The sequence below is a fragment of the Rhinoraja longicauda genome, chromosome 31, assembly GCF_053455715.1.
Source record: "Rhinoraja longicauda isolate Sanriku21f chromosome 31, sRhiLon1.1, whole genome shotgun sequence".
NCBI lineage: Eukaryota > Metazoa > Chordata > Chondrichthyes > Rajiformes > Arhynchobatidae > Rhinoraja > Rhinoraja longicauda.
The window spans coordinates 29178268-29192341 of record NC_135983.1 but is presented as its reverse complement, the minus strand read 5'-3'; the positions used below and the strand labels follow the sequence as shown (position 1 = coordinate 29192341).

Genomic DNA, 14074 nt, shown 5'->3' with positions numbered 1-14074 from the left:
CACAGGAGCCGAGCCTACTCACTCCACAGGCCCATCCCAACCTTCAAAGACATTGCAGTCAACTGTGACCTCATTCCATCCACACACCTTTCCCTCTCAATGGTTATTGCTGCTGGCTATCAAAAGCCTCCACTTCTTGTGAACAATTGACTGAGTATCGGTTAGCTCTTGCAAACGAGTGATCTCATTTATCCGTGCTCTGCATGTCGGGCCCTGATGTACCCTGCCCCCTGCCCCATGCCCCTCGAACCCCAGCACTGATTATTCTCAATCCCTCTACTAGTCAAGTCAAGTCAAGTCAATTTATTTGTATAGCACATTTAAAAACAACCCACGTTGACCAAAGTGCTGCACATCTGACTAGGAAAAACATACAGAAACATACAGTGGCAGGCAGCCAAACACAACGGCGCGGCCATCTTGAACAAAATGTTAATTCAATCACCCACAGTCCAACAATAAAAGCACTAAACAGGCACCCAAATTACCCAACCCCAAAAACCCCCCAAAACACAGTCCAACAATAGAAGCATTAAATAGGCATTCAAATCACACACCCTAAAACCCCCAAAAACACAGTCCAACAATAAAAACATCAAACAGGCACTCAAACCACCCAACCCCAAAAAAACACTAGTGGTTCATAATGTAAGATTCTAGGGGGAGAAAGAGGCTGCCAAAGGAAGTCAAGGACAGTATAATACTACAAGAGAAGGTGTATAACATTGCAACGATTAGTGGGAAGCCAGAGGATTGGGAAGCTTTTAAAGAACAACAGAAGGTAACTAAAAAGGCAATATGGGGCGAAAAGATGAAATACGAAGGTAAGCTAGTTAATGAATGAATGAATGAATGAATGAATGAATGAATGAATGAATGAATGAATGAATACGTTTATTGGCCAAGTATGCATATACAAGGAATGTGCCTTGGTGCTCTGCTCACAAATGACAACACAAACATACAGTTAACAATTAAGAATAAAGCATAAACACATCAAAACAATAATGATACACCATTACAGTCTAAACCTGTGGGTGAAAATAAACCAGAGCAAAAAAGAGACTACAGACTTTGGCTTTGTTAATAACATAAAAGAAAGCAAGAGTCTCTTCAGTTCTATAAAGAGCAAGAAAGAGGCAAGAGTGGATGTTGGACCGATGGAGAATGATGCAGGAGAAGTGATAATGGGGAATGAAGAAATTGCAGAGGAGTTGAATAACCTTTTTGCATCAGTCTTCACAGTGGAAGACACCAGCAACGTGCCTGAAATTCAAGAGAGTCAGGGGGTGGAAGTTAGTGGAGTGGCTATTACCAGGGAGAAGGTGCTTGGGAAGCTGTAAGGGCTGAAGGTGATAAGTCAACTGGGCCGGATGGACTGCACCCTAGGCTTCTGAAAGAGGTGGCTTTAGAGATTGTAGAGGCATTTATAATGATACTAGAACAAGTGAACCTATTGGGCCCAAACCTCTCTGCATAAGTGCAGCACCCTCTCCTCTCCCTGTAGTTCAGGAACAAACGAGAATTTTAGCATATAGATTGTATAGATTGGAGGAATCACTAGAGTCAGGAGTGGTTCCAGATTATTGGAAAATTGTCAATATTACCCAGCTGCACAAAAAGGGAGCAAAGCAGAATAGTCCCCCCATTTCAGGGCACCATAATGTTTGGGACACATGGCCTCACAGGCGTTTGTAATTACTCAGGTGTGTTTAATTACCTCCTTAATGCAGGTATAAGAGAGCTCTCAACATCTGGTCTTTCCTCCAATCTTTCCAAAGACGTGCAGGCTTGTAGGTTAATTGGCTTCTGTAAATTAGAACTAGTGTACAGATGATTGTTGGTCTGCGCAGAATCGCTGGGCCGAAGGGCCTGTTTCCACACTGTATCCCTAAACTAAGAGAGATTCAAGAAGTCGAAAATGTATAATCTCCCTCTTTGCTGATCCAGCAAACAATTTCAGATAAGATATGTAAGATAAGATAAGATATGTACTCTCAGTGGAGAGTAAAATATGTTCTACTTTGCCCTATCAACAGCTTGTAAGTCAGTTAGAGTATGTTCGATCTATAGTAAAGATCTGTTCTGCCTAGCCCATAAAATGTTTGTAGAACAGGTATAGCACGACTTGGATATGAAATGAAGCTGCCTCAGAACTGTCCCATTACACATTCCCAATGTAGTAGCTACAAAGATAATTATATACAAAGCTTATATACAAAGCTGCAAAGTTAGACACAGAATTAAGCTACCGAGGAGACACGAGTGAGGGCCTCACCTATGATGGGATCGGAACCCCCGTTCCCTAAGGATGTCCTAGTATGGTACACCTCATCTTGGGCGCAGACGCGGCATAGACGGAGGAATTGGGAAGAAGTGCAGTGGAAATAGTTGTGGGAGTCAGTGGGTTTGTAATAGACATCAGTCACTATGTCAGTCCCAATTCCTCTGTCTACACCGCATCTGCGCCCAAGATGAGGTGCTCCATACTAGGACATCTGAGATGTCTTCATTCTTTAGGGAACGGGGATTCCCCTCCCTGATCTGGGACCATCCTCGTAAATCTTCCCCGTACCCTTTTGTGGTCTGCCGTTTCGGAAGTCAAGGATCTAATTCCATAGAGACCCAGTTCCCTGAGTTTGCTGATAAGGTTGGAGGAGAGTGTTGAACGCCGAGTTGTGGTCAATGAACCACAGCCTGGCGTATGTATTCTTATTGTCCAATTGTCCAGTGCAGAGTGGAGAACCAGTGAGATTGCATCCCTTGTTGACAATAGACAATAGGTGCAGGAAGAGGCCATTTGGCCCTTCGAGCCAGCACCGCCATTCAATGTGATCATGGCTGATCATTCACAATCAGTACCCCGTTCCTGCCTTCTCCCCATACCCCCTGACTCCGCTATCCTTAAGAGGTATTGTGTCTGTAATGTCGTGGGTCCAGGTCCTTCTATGGCAGATATGTTTTACAGATATGCGTCATGCATAACCTTTCAAAGCACTTCATCACCACAAACGTTAGTGCCACAAGCAATGCATCGAGGCATGTCAACTTACTCTTGTTCGGCACCAGTGTTATTGATGTCGTTTTAATGCACTTGGGAACCTTGGACAACAGTAATGAGGGATTGAAGATTTCCGCAAAAACTCCGTCCAGTTGGTCTGCACGGGTTTATAGAACTTGGCCAGGAGCACTCTGTTTGCTTCCCAGTTGCATCATACTGTACATCAGCATGCGGTGCAAAGTGAACAATAACAACGTGTTACAGAATTATAGCGTTACAGTTACAGAAAGTGCAGATTAACAAAATGCAAACACCCCACGAGGTAGGTCGGGAGATGGGGACTGGACCTTTAGTTTATGAGAGGTCTGTTTACAGCAGAGAAGCTGCATTTAAACATAACCTTTCTGCAGTTTGTCAGGTTTACATTTATTACTCGCCCACACACTGCTCAGGAATGTTTGCCGACGTTCAAGCTTTAATAAATCTTTGCGGCCGGGCAAGTGGGCGGCCCCGCCTGTCACTGGGTGAATGAGGGAGGGAAAATTCAAGCCCCAGCCCTGGAGCTCTGCGTGGATATAACCCGGGGACCGGGCAGCGAGAGGAGCACAGAGCACCGGAGAGAGAGAGAGAGAGGCAGAGAGAGAGAGAGAGAGGCAGAGAGAGAGGGAGAGAGACAGAGAGAGAGACAGAGAGAGAGACAGAGACAGAGAGAGACAGAGAGAGACAGAGAGAGACAGAGAGAGACAGAGAGAGACAGAGAGAGACAGAGAGAGACAGAGAGAGACAGAGAGAGACAGAGAGAGACAGAGAGAGACAGAGAGAGACAGAGAGAGACAGAGAGAGACAGAGAGAGCGAGGCCGGAGGCCGGGGACAGTGCGGCCAGAGGCCGGCATGTGCCGCAGCGCTGCGGGCCTTGCTCTGGCTCTGCCCTGGACGCCGAGTGGCGGTGCGGTGCGGCGGAGCCGGTGGCCGGGGGCCCGGTGAAGCGGCAGAGCCACCGCCAGGTGGGCGGGAGGAGGAGACGGAGGCCCCGGGCCCGGCGGGTGCTGTACCCAGCCTCGGGCCGGCGCTACCTGCCGCCGCGGCAACGGGACGGGCCCCGGCTCTGGCTGCTCGCCCTCGGCGCCCTGGTCGCGCTGCAGGTCTGCACCGAGCAGCCGGACGGGGAGGAGGGAGAGGCGGGCCCGCGGGACCCCCCGTGCCCGGCCCTGGCCCACAACTACAGCGGCGACACTGGTGGAGGCGGCCTGGGGCTGGGTCTGGGGCCGGGCTGGAGGCTGGGGCCCGGGGCCAGAGACGCCAAGGCCAAGGCCGGGCCCTGGAACCACTCGCAGCTGTCCTCAGGCCACAGAGAGCGGTGCTGAACGACCATCTGCCTCTGTGCAGACCATCCCTCGGACTACCCTTGATGGCACATTACCTTGCACTCAACCCTGATCATGTCTCTGCACACTGGGAATGTATTGTATTATCTTTCCGCTGCAATGTATTATCTTTCCGCCAGACAGACACGGAGTGCTGGAATAACTCAGCGGGTCGGGCAGCATCTGTGGAGAAAAGGAATGGGTGACGTTTCAGTCGAGACCCTTCTTCAGACTGTCTTTCCTCTGACTGGACAGCGCGCAACAAAAGCTTTTCTCTGTACATGACAATAAACTCCACTGGAACACACAGGCTCCAGGTCGGGCGGGCTGTGGTTAACTGTTTATTATGTGACACTGTTGTTAATGTTGACTTATTGTTTATTTATTGATCGTTAATGGTGCGGCCCATGTGCGGGATTTGCTGAATAAAAGAAAAAGTCAAAAGACAAAACGCGTGCGAGTGATATGTGGGGCGAGATGGGGATTAGAGAGTGCATGGACTCGGCGTGCCAACATGCCCAGAGCTGAGGGGGGGGGGGGGGGTGTCCACTCCCTGGTGACAAGGGTGCAGGCACCCAGTGGATTCCACCCACCTCGGCGGCTCAGAGCAAATAGCCTCACCCCGCTCAGTGAAGGGTGACTGAAGCATTCCTGGTTCCCTCTCCCCCAGCGGCTGCCCGGCATGCCGAGTGTTTCCAGCACCGCTCATCATTGCTGGAGTCCGCGTCCGTGCACCGCAGAGCATAGGCAGCTGCCTCTGCCTGTTCCCCTACAACATATGTTGTAGGAGCAGAATTAGGACATTTAATCCACCAATCATGGCTGATCTGGCTCTCCCTCTTAACCCCATTATCCTGCCTTCTCCCTGTAACCCCTGACACCAGTACTGCAAGAACCTGCCAAACTCCTCCTAAGAAATATCCAGTGACGGCCTCCACAGCCGTCTGTGGCAATGAATTCTCAGATTCACCACTTTATATAGTCCCCCCTCCCACCCCCACAAGTGCCCACCCCCTGTAACTGGCCCAGCTGTGTCCGTGTCTGCATCTTGCAGTCCGCATGCTGCTCCACAATGTAGCAGAGAGCAGAACAAATGCCCTCCCACCTCTGGTTCCCTTTCCTCTCCCTCTGAGGTTGGGGTTCACTGCTTGCTGCCACTCTTAATTACTGCACAAAGCATCTCTGCCTGTCTGTGACCACCCACACCAGGGGGGTTCAGAATGAATATCCAGCTTCTCAAAGGAGACCTCGTGTTACTGAAGGGGCAGGCGTGTTGCATCGTGATGAAGATTTTGTCCTGTACTTTAATGTAGGATTCATGGCTTAGTTGTTTGGATGCTGAGATGGGAGTTAGGGTTAAATTGTGTTCATTAGCTGTTTGCTGCTTCTGCCCTCTGGAGCCAGTCCAGACTGTGCTACAATGCTGCCATCCGGTGGACTTGGTTGGCAGGGTGCAGCAGCCCTTCGTTATTTGAAAATCAAATCATCTCCATACTTTCTCCCAAATGCTCACCTCTGGTCTAAACGCATCTGTTTATTTTCTACATTTTCAAGCTGGGTAGGTGTTTTAGAATGGGAATTTTGACATTAACTGCAGACAGGTGACATATTACCAGGGTATCATACCAAGTGAAATATTGCCAGCAAATCATCAGACAGTCATCAGGATATGTTACTTGCTTAATTACAGCCTCACTGCCAGGCAAACTCATCTTGGAGTTTGTGTTTTAAGTCTGTCAGTTTGAATTCCATCCCTTGACCCATCTGACCTTTCTAACTCTGAGTAACATGGACATCCCCTGGCGTGGTCGAGGATGCTCCGGCGCCGGCCCTCAGTGCAGGCCGCGGGCCTCAGTGAGTGCAGGCCGCGGGGCTCAGTGAGTGCAGGCCGCGGGCCTCAGTGCAGGCCGCGGGCCTCAGTGCAGGCCGCGGGCCTCAGTGCAGGCCGCGGGCCTCAGTGCAGGCCGCGGGCGGGCTGGCGGTTGGTTGTTGCCGGGCGACGGCGGGCCTGCGGGCGCGGGGTGATGACGATATTCCAGCGGGTGCGGGTTGATGATGGCGAGGCGGGCGGTTGCTGGGCGACCACGGGCGCGGACTGATGACGGCGGGAGGCTGGGACGGCCGCCATGACACTCCAGGGCGCCGCGCTACAGACCGGCAACAACGAGCTGCTTACATGTGAGTGGGGCAGTGGTATAGTTCAGCATTCGATTCAATTCGAGATACCAACGATTAAGACAGATGTGTATAGCAATTCATTCTTCCCTCGCACAATTAAAGCATGGAATGGTCTTCACCCTACTATAGTTACCTAACCAGACGCAACTAAGAAGCCCTTCTTGCTTAAGTCCACACTCCGCCACCTCCAGTTTAAATCCCTTTTGGAGGACCAAGAACCACGCACGGAAACAGACCCTTCGGCTCACCAAGTCATAGAAAAATAGGTTCAGGAGCCGACCATTCGGCCCTTCGAGCCAGCACCGCCATTCATTAGGATCATGGTTGATCATCCACAATCAGTAGGAAAAAAACTGCAGATGCTGGTTAAAATCAAAGGTAGACACACAATGCTGGAGTAACTCAGTTGCACGACCCGCTGAGTTACTCCAGCACTGTGTGTCTACTATTCACAATCAGTACCCCGTTGAAGGTATTTATTCACAAAATGCTGGAGTAACTCAGCAGGTCAGGCAGCATCTCAGGAGAGAAGGAATGGGTGACGTTTCGGGTTGAGACCCTTCTTCAGACTGATGTCAGGGGGGCGGGACAAAGGAAGGATATAGGTGGAGACAGGAAGATAGAGGGAGAACTGCGAAGGGGAGGGGAAGAGATGATTTGTTGGATACGCTGGCTGGTGGGATGGAAGGTGAGAACGAGGGAGATTCTGTCCTTGTTACGAATGGGGGGAGGGGGAGCAAGAGCGGAGCTGCGGGATGTAGAAGAGACCCTAGTGAGAGCCTCATCTATAATGGAGGAGGGGAAGCCCTGTTTCCTGAAGAATGAGGACATCTCTGATGCCCTATTGTGAAACACCTCATCCCGGGCGCAGATGTGGCGTAGACGAAGGAATTGGGAGTAGGGGAACTGACTCGTTCAGTACCCCATTCCTGCTTTCTCCCCATATCCCTTTATTCCTTTAGCCCTAAGAGCTAAATCTAACTCTCTTGTTCTGCACCGACCAGCGATCCCTGCACATTAACACTATCCAACACACACACTAGGGACAATTTACATTTACACCAAGCCAATTAACCTACAAACCCGCACGTCGTCGGAGTGTGGGAGGAAACCGGAGCTCCCGGAGAAAACCCACGACGGTCACGGGGGGAACGTGCAAACTCCGCACAGACAGCACCCATAGTCAGGATGGAACCCGGGTCTCTGGCACTGTAGGGCAGGAACTCTACCGCTGCACCACCGTGCCGGTCCTAAACTTATTGTCAGGAGTGGGATTCGACCCCACACCCCCACATGAGCGTCAGAATACCCGCATTCTAACCAAACCAAACTAAACAAAACGTTTTCCTTACACGTAGCACCAATGCTACTCGTGTGTCCACCTGGAGTGATAGCCCTTCCCTTGCATGAGGGTTTCCCCGTTGGACTTGGTCCCTCAAGGTCCAGCAGTGGAAGAAACTGAGACTGTGGTCCTCCCTCACAGAGCCTTTGCGATGGCTGCATCAAGCTTCAGCGCGTGTCCTCAGCAGCATCTCACTGTGCTGGGAGACCATATCTTAACAGGGGCGGCACGGTAGCGCAGCGGTAGAGTTGCTGCTTTACAGCGAATGCAGGGCCGGAGAATCGGGTTCGATCCTGACTACGGGTGCTGTACTGTAAGGAGTTTGTACGTTCTCCCCGTGACCTGCATGGGTTTTCTCCGAGATCTTCGGTTTCCTCCCACACTCCAAAGACGTACAGGTATGTAGGTTAATTGACTGGGTAAATGTAAAAATTGTCCCTAGTGTGTGTAGGATAGTGTTAGTGTGCGGGGATCGCTGGGCGGTGCGGACTTGGTGGGCCGAAAAGGCCTGTTTCCGCGCTGTATCTGAAATATGAAAAATATGAAATATGAACATTATTATCTTGTTGCTTAAGGTATTTGCAAGAAATAAATTAGCTGCTTTGACTTGATAAACAGTGACCATGTTTAAGGATGTCCTGGAGTTTTGAAGGCATTGTGTGAGTGCAGTGTGTTTGTTCTCTTTCAGAGAATAGTCACAGCTATAACTGATGTGAGGATGAGGCCCCAGCTCCTGACGTGGGATGTGAGGGGCACTCTGCTATGTGTGCGCCGCTCAGTTGGTGAGCTGTACTCCTCAGAGGCCAAGCTCCACGGACTCCAGCTTGAGGCCAGAGCTCTGGACAGATCATTCCGAGCTGCCTTCCAAATGCAAGACAAGCAGTTGCCCAACTATGGGCGAGGCCGGGGTCTGACCTCCCAGCAGTGGTGGGTGGACGTGGTCAAAAAAACCTTCTGTTTCTGCGGAGTGAGCGATGAGCAGGTGTTGTCTCCACTGGCAGAGAAGCTTTACCACCAGTTCTGCAGCGCTGCCAACTGGGAGGTGTATGGTGACGTACAGGACACCCTGGATCACTGCAGGGAGCTGGGTGTCAGCATGGCAGTGATTTCCAACTTTGATCGCCGCCTGGAGCAGATTTTAGCCAATTGTAACCTGCGGCAGTATTTCCAGTTTGTGATGACGTCGGAAGATGCCGGAATCGCCAAGCCGGATCAGCGGATCTTCCGTGCAGCCCTGAACCTCGCCCAGGTAGAGCCCAGACAGGTCTTGCACATCGGAGATGACATCAGGATGGATTACCTGGCAGCCAGGGCTGTCGGAATGGAGAGCTACCTGATCTGCAGAGGACAAGAGGAGCCCTGTGGTGCGAAGGGGCTGGTGCCTAGCGCCCACATCCTCAGCTCCTTGCACCAACTGTGTGGCCTCATTAAATGAAGGCTTAATAGTGTGTGCCTGTCCTAGCACATGGTGGCACGATGGCGCAGCGGTAGAGTTGCTGCCTCACAGTGCCTGAGACCTGGGTTTGATCCTGCCTACGGGTGCTGTCTGTACGGAGTTTGTACTTTCTCCCCATGACCATTTGGGTTTTCTCCGGGAGCTCCGGTTCCCTCCCACACTCTAAAGACGTACAGATTTATAGATTAATTTGCTTTGGTAAAATTGTAAATCGTCCCCAGTGTGTGTAGGATAGTGTTAGTGTGCGGGGATCGCTGGTCGGTGTGGACTCGGTGGGCCAAAGGGCCTGTTACCGTGCTGTATCTCTAAACTAAACTCCAAGTACCCTCATCCTGACCATCGATTGCTGATGTTTAGACTTCTGATAGTTATTGAAACGTTCAGGTAGGATTTGCTTCCTGAGAGAATTAGCTGTGGGAGCTGGTGTAAATTAGCAGTGTGAGTGGTGTAAATTAGCAGTGTGAGTGGTGTAAATTAGCAGTGTGAGTGGTGTAAATTAGCAGTGTGAGTGGTGTAAATTAGCAGTGTGAGCATGTAAATTAGCGGTGTGAGCTGGTAAATTAGCAGTGTGAGCTGGTGTAAATTAGCGGTGTGAGCAGGTGTAAATTAGCAGTGTGAGCTGGTGTAAATTAGCAGTGTGAGTGGTGTAAATTAGCAGTGTGAGCTGGTAAATTAGCAGTGTGAGCTGGTAAATTAGTAGTGTGAGCTGGTGTAAATTAGCAGGGTGAGTGGTGTAAATTAGCAGTGTGAGTGGTGTAAATTAGCAGTGTGAGTGGTGTAAATTAGCAGTGAGCTGGTAAATTAACAGTGTGAGCTGGTAAATTAGTAGTGTGAGTGGTGTAAATTAGCAGTGTGAATGGTGTAAATTAGCAGTGTGAATGGTGTAAATTAGCAGTATGAGCTGGTGTAAATTAGCGGTGTGAGCTGGTGTAAATTAGCGGTGTGAGCTGGTAAATTAGCAGTGTGAGCTGGTGTAAATTAGCGGTGTGAGCTGGTGTAAATTAGCGGTGTGAGCTGGTGTAAATGAGAGTGCTAGGCAGAGGGATGTCTTCAACCCCAGTAAATATTCCCTCAATGAGCAAGCAGTGGAGGAAATCTGCACAATTCTGTGGGTTGATGCAAATTGATAACATTTATAAAAGAGAATCCAATGGATTACATTCTGCTGTGGTTCTTTGGTGACATTTTAATCAGGAATGTTTTGATAATTTTTTTTCACATTTAATATGGAAGAAAAAAAAATTACACATTGCACTTTAGATCAGTATCTGCACAGTCTTTCTCAGATGTGGAGCAAATGCGACCCGCGTGTTCTTGCCTGGAAACAATGATTAGTTTGCAGTGAGTGCACCATGTTGAACGGAGAGGCAACGGAAGAGTGCGAGCACAGTATAAGTTGTTAATAAAGTGCATTCTTGCTCCACCTTATGACTGATCGATTTATTGCATTTTAGATGCTGTTGAAATCTCAATTTGTTGGTGAATTTGCTGGTTAACCTGCACATGGTGGTGCTTTGGGAAGAATGTTGGCTCTGGTATGTAAATCCCACTGCTGTTCAAACTGTGCTTTTGTTTCCCCTGGGCTAACGACACACTGGAGTTCACCACACCAACGTGCAAACTTAAGTTTGGAAGAAAATAACAAGATTAATTCAGAATAAATATAGAGCGTTGAAATCTCTGAGAGAAAAATGCACTCACCAGTGTCTTTCAGAGAAGAGAGTTGCTGTTGTTTATTGGTCCTGCCTCTACGTCTACAATAGCTTTCCTGCTAAAAAATATTAAAAGGTAGCAGCAAGCTCCTTAGCAAGGCATCTGGGGAGGCTCAATCAATGCTGGGCTTGTCATCGATACCCACTGCAGTGAATAATAGAATCTTTAACGTTTACTCCTTACAATGCATTGTTTGCATGTTGGTGTAGTAAACTCCAGTGTACTGTTAGCCCAGGGCAAACAAAAGCACTGCCCCAGTACTGACCAGAGCCAATGTTGGGGGAGTCCAGAACAAGGGGCCACAGTTTGAGAATAAGGGGTAGGCCATTTAGAACGGAGATGAGGAAGAACTTTTTCAGTCAGAGGGTGGTGAAGGTGTGGAATTCTCTGCCTCAGAAGGCAGTGGGGGCCAGTTCGTTGGATGCTTTCAAGAGAGAGCTGGATAGAGCTCTTGAGGATAGCGGAGTGAGGGGGTATGGGGAGAAGGCAGGAACGGGGTACTGATTGATAGTGATCAGCCATGATCGCATTGAATGGCGGTGCTGGCTCGAAGGGCTGAATGGCCTACTCCTGCACCTATTGTCTATTGTCTATTGTCTATTGTCTTCCCAGAGCACCATCATGTGCAGGTTAACCAGCAAATTCGCCAACAAATTGAGATTTCAACAGCATATAAAATGCAATAAATAAATAGTTCAGCCATAAGGTGGAGCAAGAATGCACTTTATTAACAACTTATACTGTGCTAGCACTCTTCCAAGCATTGATACCAAGTGGAATCTTTTTAAAGAGAGACAAATAAAGTTATGCAGCACGGAAACAGGCCCTTCGGCCCACTTGCCCATACCGACCAGTATGACCCAGCCTGCCCGCGTCTGGGCCATTGCCCTCTAAACCTGTCCTATCCATGTACCTGTCTAAATGTTTCTTAAACGTTGGGATAGTCCCAGCCTCAACTCTGGCAGCGCATTCCATACATGCACCACCCTTTGTGTGAAAATGTTACCACTCCTTTTCCTATTAAACAACATGAAATAAACTTAGCTAAAGGCACCCTTCCACATATCCTCCACTCTACAGCACATGGAGGTGTAAGCAGGGCCAACAGTAGTGGGAATAAGCACTGTGGAAGAGAGCTTCTGTAAGTATGTCGTCAACGCTCATCATACGTCAACCCGATCATTCTCGTAAACCTCCTCTGGGCCCTCTCCAACGCCAGCACATCCCTCCTCAGATATTGGGTCCAAAGCTTGTCTCCAAATATGGTCTAACCAGTCCCCTGTGAAGCCTCAGCATGACATCCCTCCTTTTATATTCTAGTCCTCTTGTAATGGATGCTAACATTGCATTTGCCTTCCTTACTACTGATTCATTCTGCAAATTAACCTTTTGGGAATCCTGTACCAGCACTCCCAAGTCCCAATGCAGTGTAGGCCATTGATTTGCGTTCTTCCACTGCCGACATTCACTGACAATATTTGCAATCTGTTAACATGACTATGTTTAATGAGGTGAGAGGCCAGATGGCCCTGCATAAAGAATACATGTGCCATGTAGATGTTGTGTCTCACCCAGGCTACCCAGGTGAGAGGCCAGATGGCCCTGCATAAAGAATACATGTGCCATGTAGATGTTGTGTCTCACCCAGGCTACCCTGGTGAGAGGCCAGATGGCCCTGCATAAAGAATACATGTGCCATGTAGATGTTGTGTCTCACCCAGGCTACCCAGGTGAGAGGCCAGATGGCCCTGCATAAAGAATACATGTGCCATGTAGATGTTGTGTCTCACCCAGGATACCCTGGTTTCCTCCCACACTAGCTGGTTCTATGTTGTGACTGGGGTGATCATTTGTCAGCGTGAACTCGGTGGGCCGTAGGGCCTGTTTCCACTCTGTATCACTAAATGTTAATATTGCCACATGTACCAAGGTCCAGCGAAAAGCTTTTGTGTTGCGTGCTATCCAGTGAAGAAAAGACCAGACATGATCACGATCAAACCGTCCACAATGCACAGATAAATAAAGGTTTAGAAGAGTGGAGCGATGGTAATGTTTGATCGCGGATCCACTTCTGGGACCAGCATGCAGAGTCGCCTGGCTTCAGCGCCATCTTCAGTGACACTTTATTCCAGCCTCTAATATTTCTTTAAGCGTATTCTGTTATGCTGCTGCAAGTAAAAAAATTATTGTTCCTGTTTCAGTAAATATGACAATTAAACACTCTTGATTAATAAGTATCAATCCTGTGGAAATCACATATTTTGTTGCATCACATTGGGGCAATAGTCCAAACCATCGACCCCAGTGAGTTCATGGTCTCCTACCTCCCTCTCAACCATTTCCATAATTCATAATCGTATCTGCCTTGTCCACAATGCAGCTGCACCATTTTTTTAAAGTTTCTACTGAGATTTAGGTCGCCACTGCTATTAATTGCTCATCAGAAGCTCATATTTCATGATTCATGAAAGAGGCGAGGGGCAGTTCTAGAGAGAGACTGCTGAATCATTTCTCTCTGTGCCTCTCTCCGGCTTTTCCACATTGTGTCTTAGTTTCCGCGTATGGAACTTGGCATTTTAACGTGGGTTCAGAGAATGCACTGGTCATTAAAGACTGGAGGACAAAATTGTGTTGAATGAAGATATATTCATATGTCAAAAGTACAAACATGAGTTTAAATATTTCTGCTGAACTATAACAGGCTACAGAATAAATAATACATTCATCAGTAACTATTAGGGACCAGGCACGATACAGTTCCAGAGGTGCAACCTATAACCCTGTAATGGGCAAGGATGTTCATTCAGCTTAGAAAGTATGACAGCAATAATCCTTTCAGTCACGAGAACAATATGTTTGGGGCATGTTTCTGAGGTCCGTGGTGGCAGAGAGCATAAAATGATGGCACAAAGTGCTGGAGTAACTCAGTAGGTCAGGCAGCATCTCATCAGAGTGAAGAAGGGTCTCGACCTGAAACGGTTGCCTATCCATGTCCTACAGCGATGCTGCCTGACCTGCT

At 48.7% G+C, this 14074-nt stretch overlaps 1 protein-coding gene across 2 annotated transcripts; it reads left to right on the top strand.

Moving 5' to 3' along the window:
- The first annotated feature begins 5821 nt into the window (after positions 1 to 5821).
- hdhd3 (haloacid dehalogenase-like hydrolase domain containing 3) lies at positions 5822 to 13261 on the top strand. 2 transcript variants are annotated; one of them, XM_078425936.1, is made up of 2 exons: positions 5822 to 5924; positions 8575 to 13261. In XM_078425936.1, the coding sequence occupies exon 2, from the start codon at positions 8605 to 8607 to the stop codon at positions 9319 to 9321; it is 717 nt and encodes a 238-aa protein (XP_078282062.1). In that variant the 5' UTR covers positions 5822 to 5924; positions 8575 to 8604; the 3' UTR covers positions 9322 to 13261. The 2 variants fall into 2 exon arrangements, with proteins under 2 accessions (XP_078282062.1, XP_078282061.1); XM_078425935.1 differs by lacking the exon at positions 5822 to 5924 and adding an exon at positions 6479 to 6544.
- The last annotated feature ends 813 nt before the right edge of the window (positions 13262 to 14074 follow it).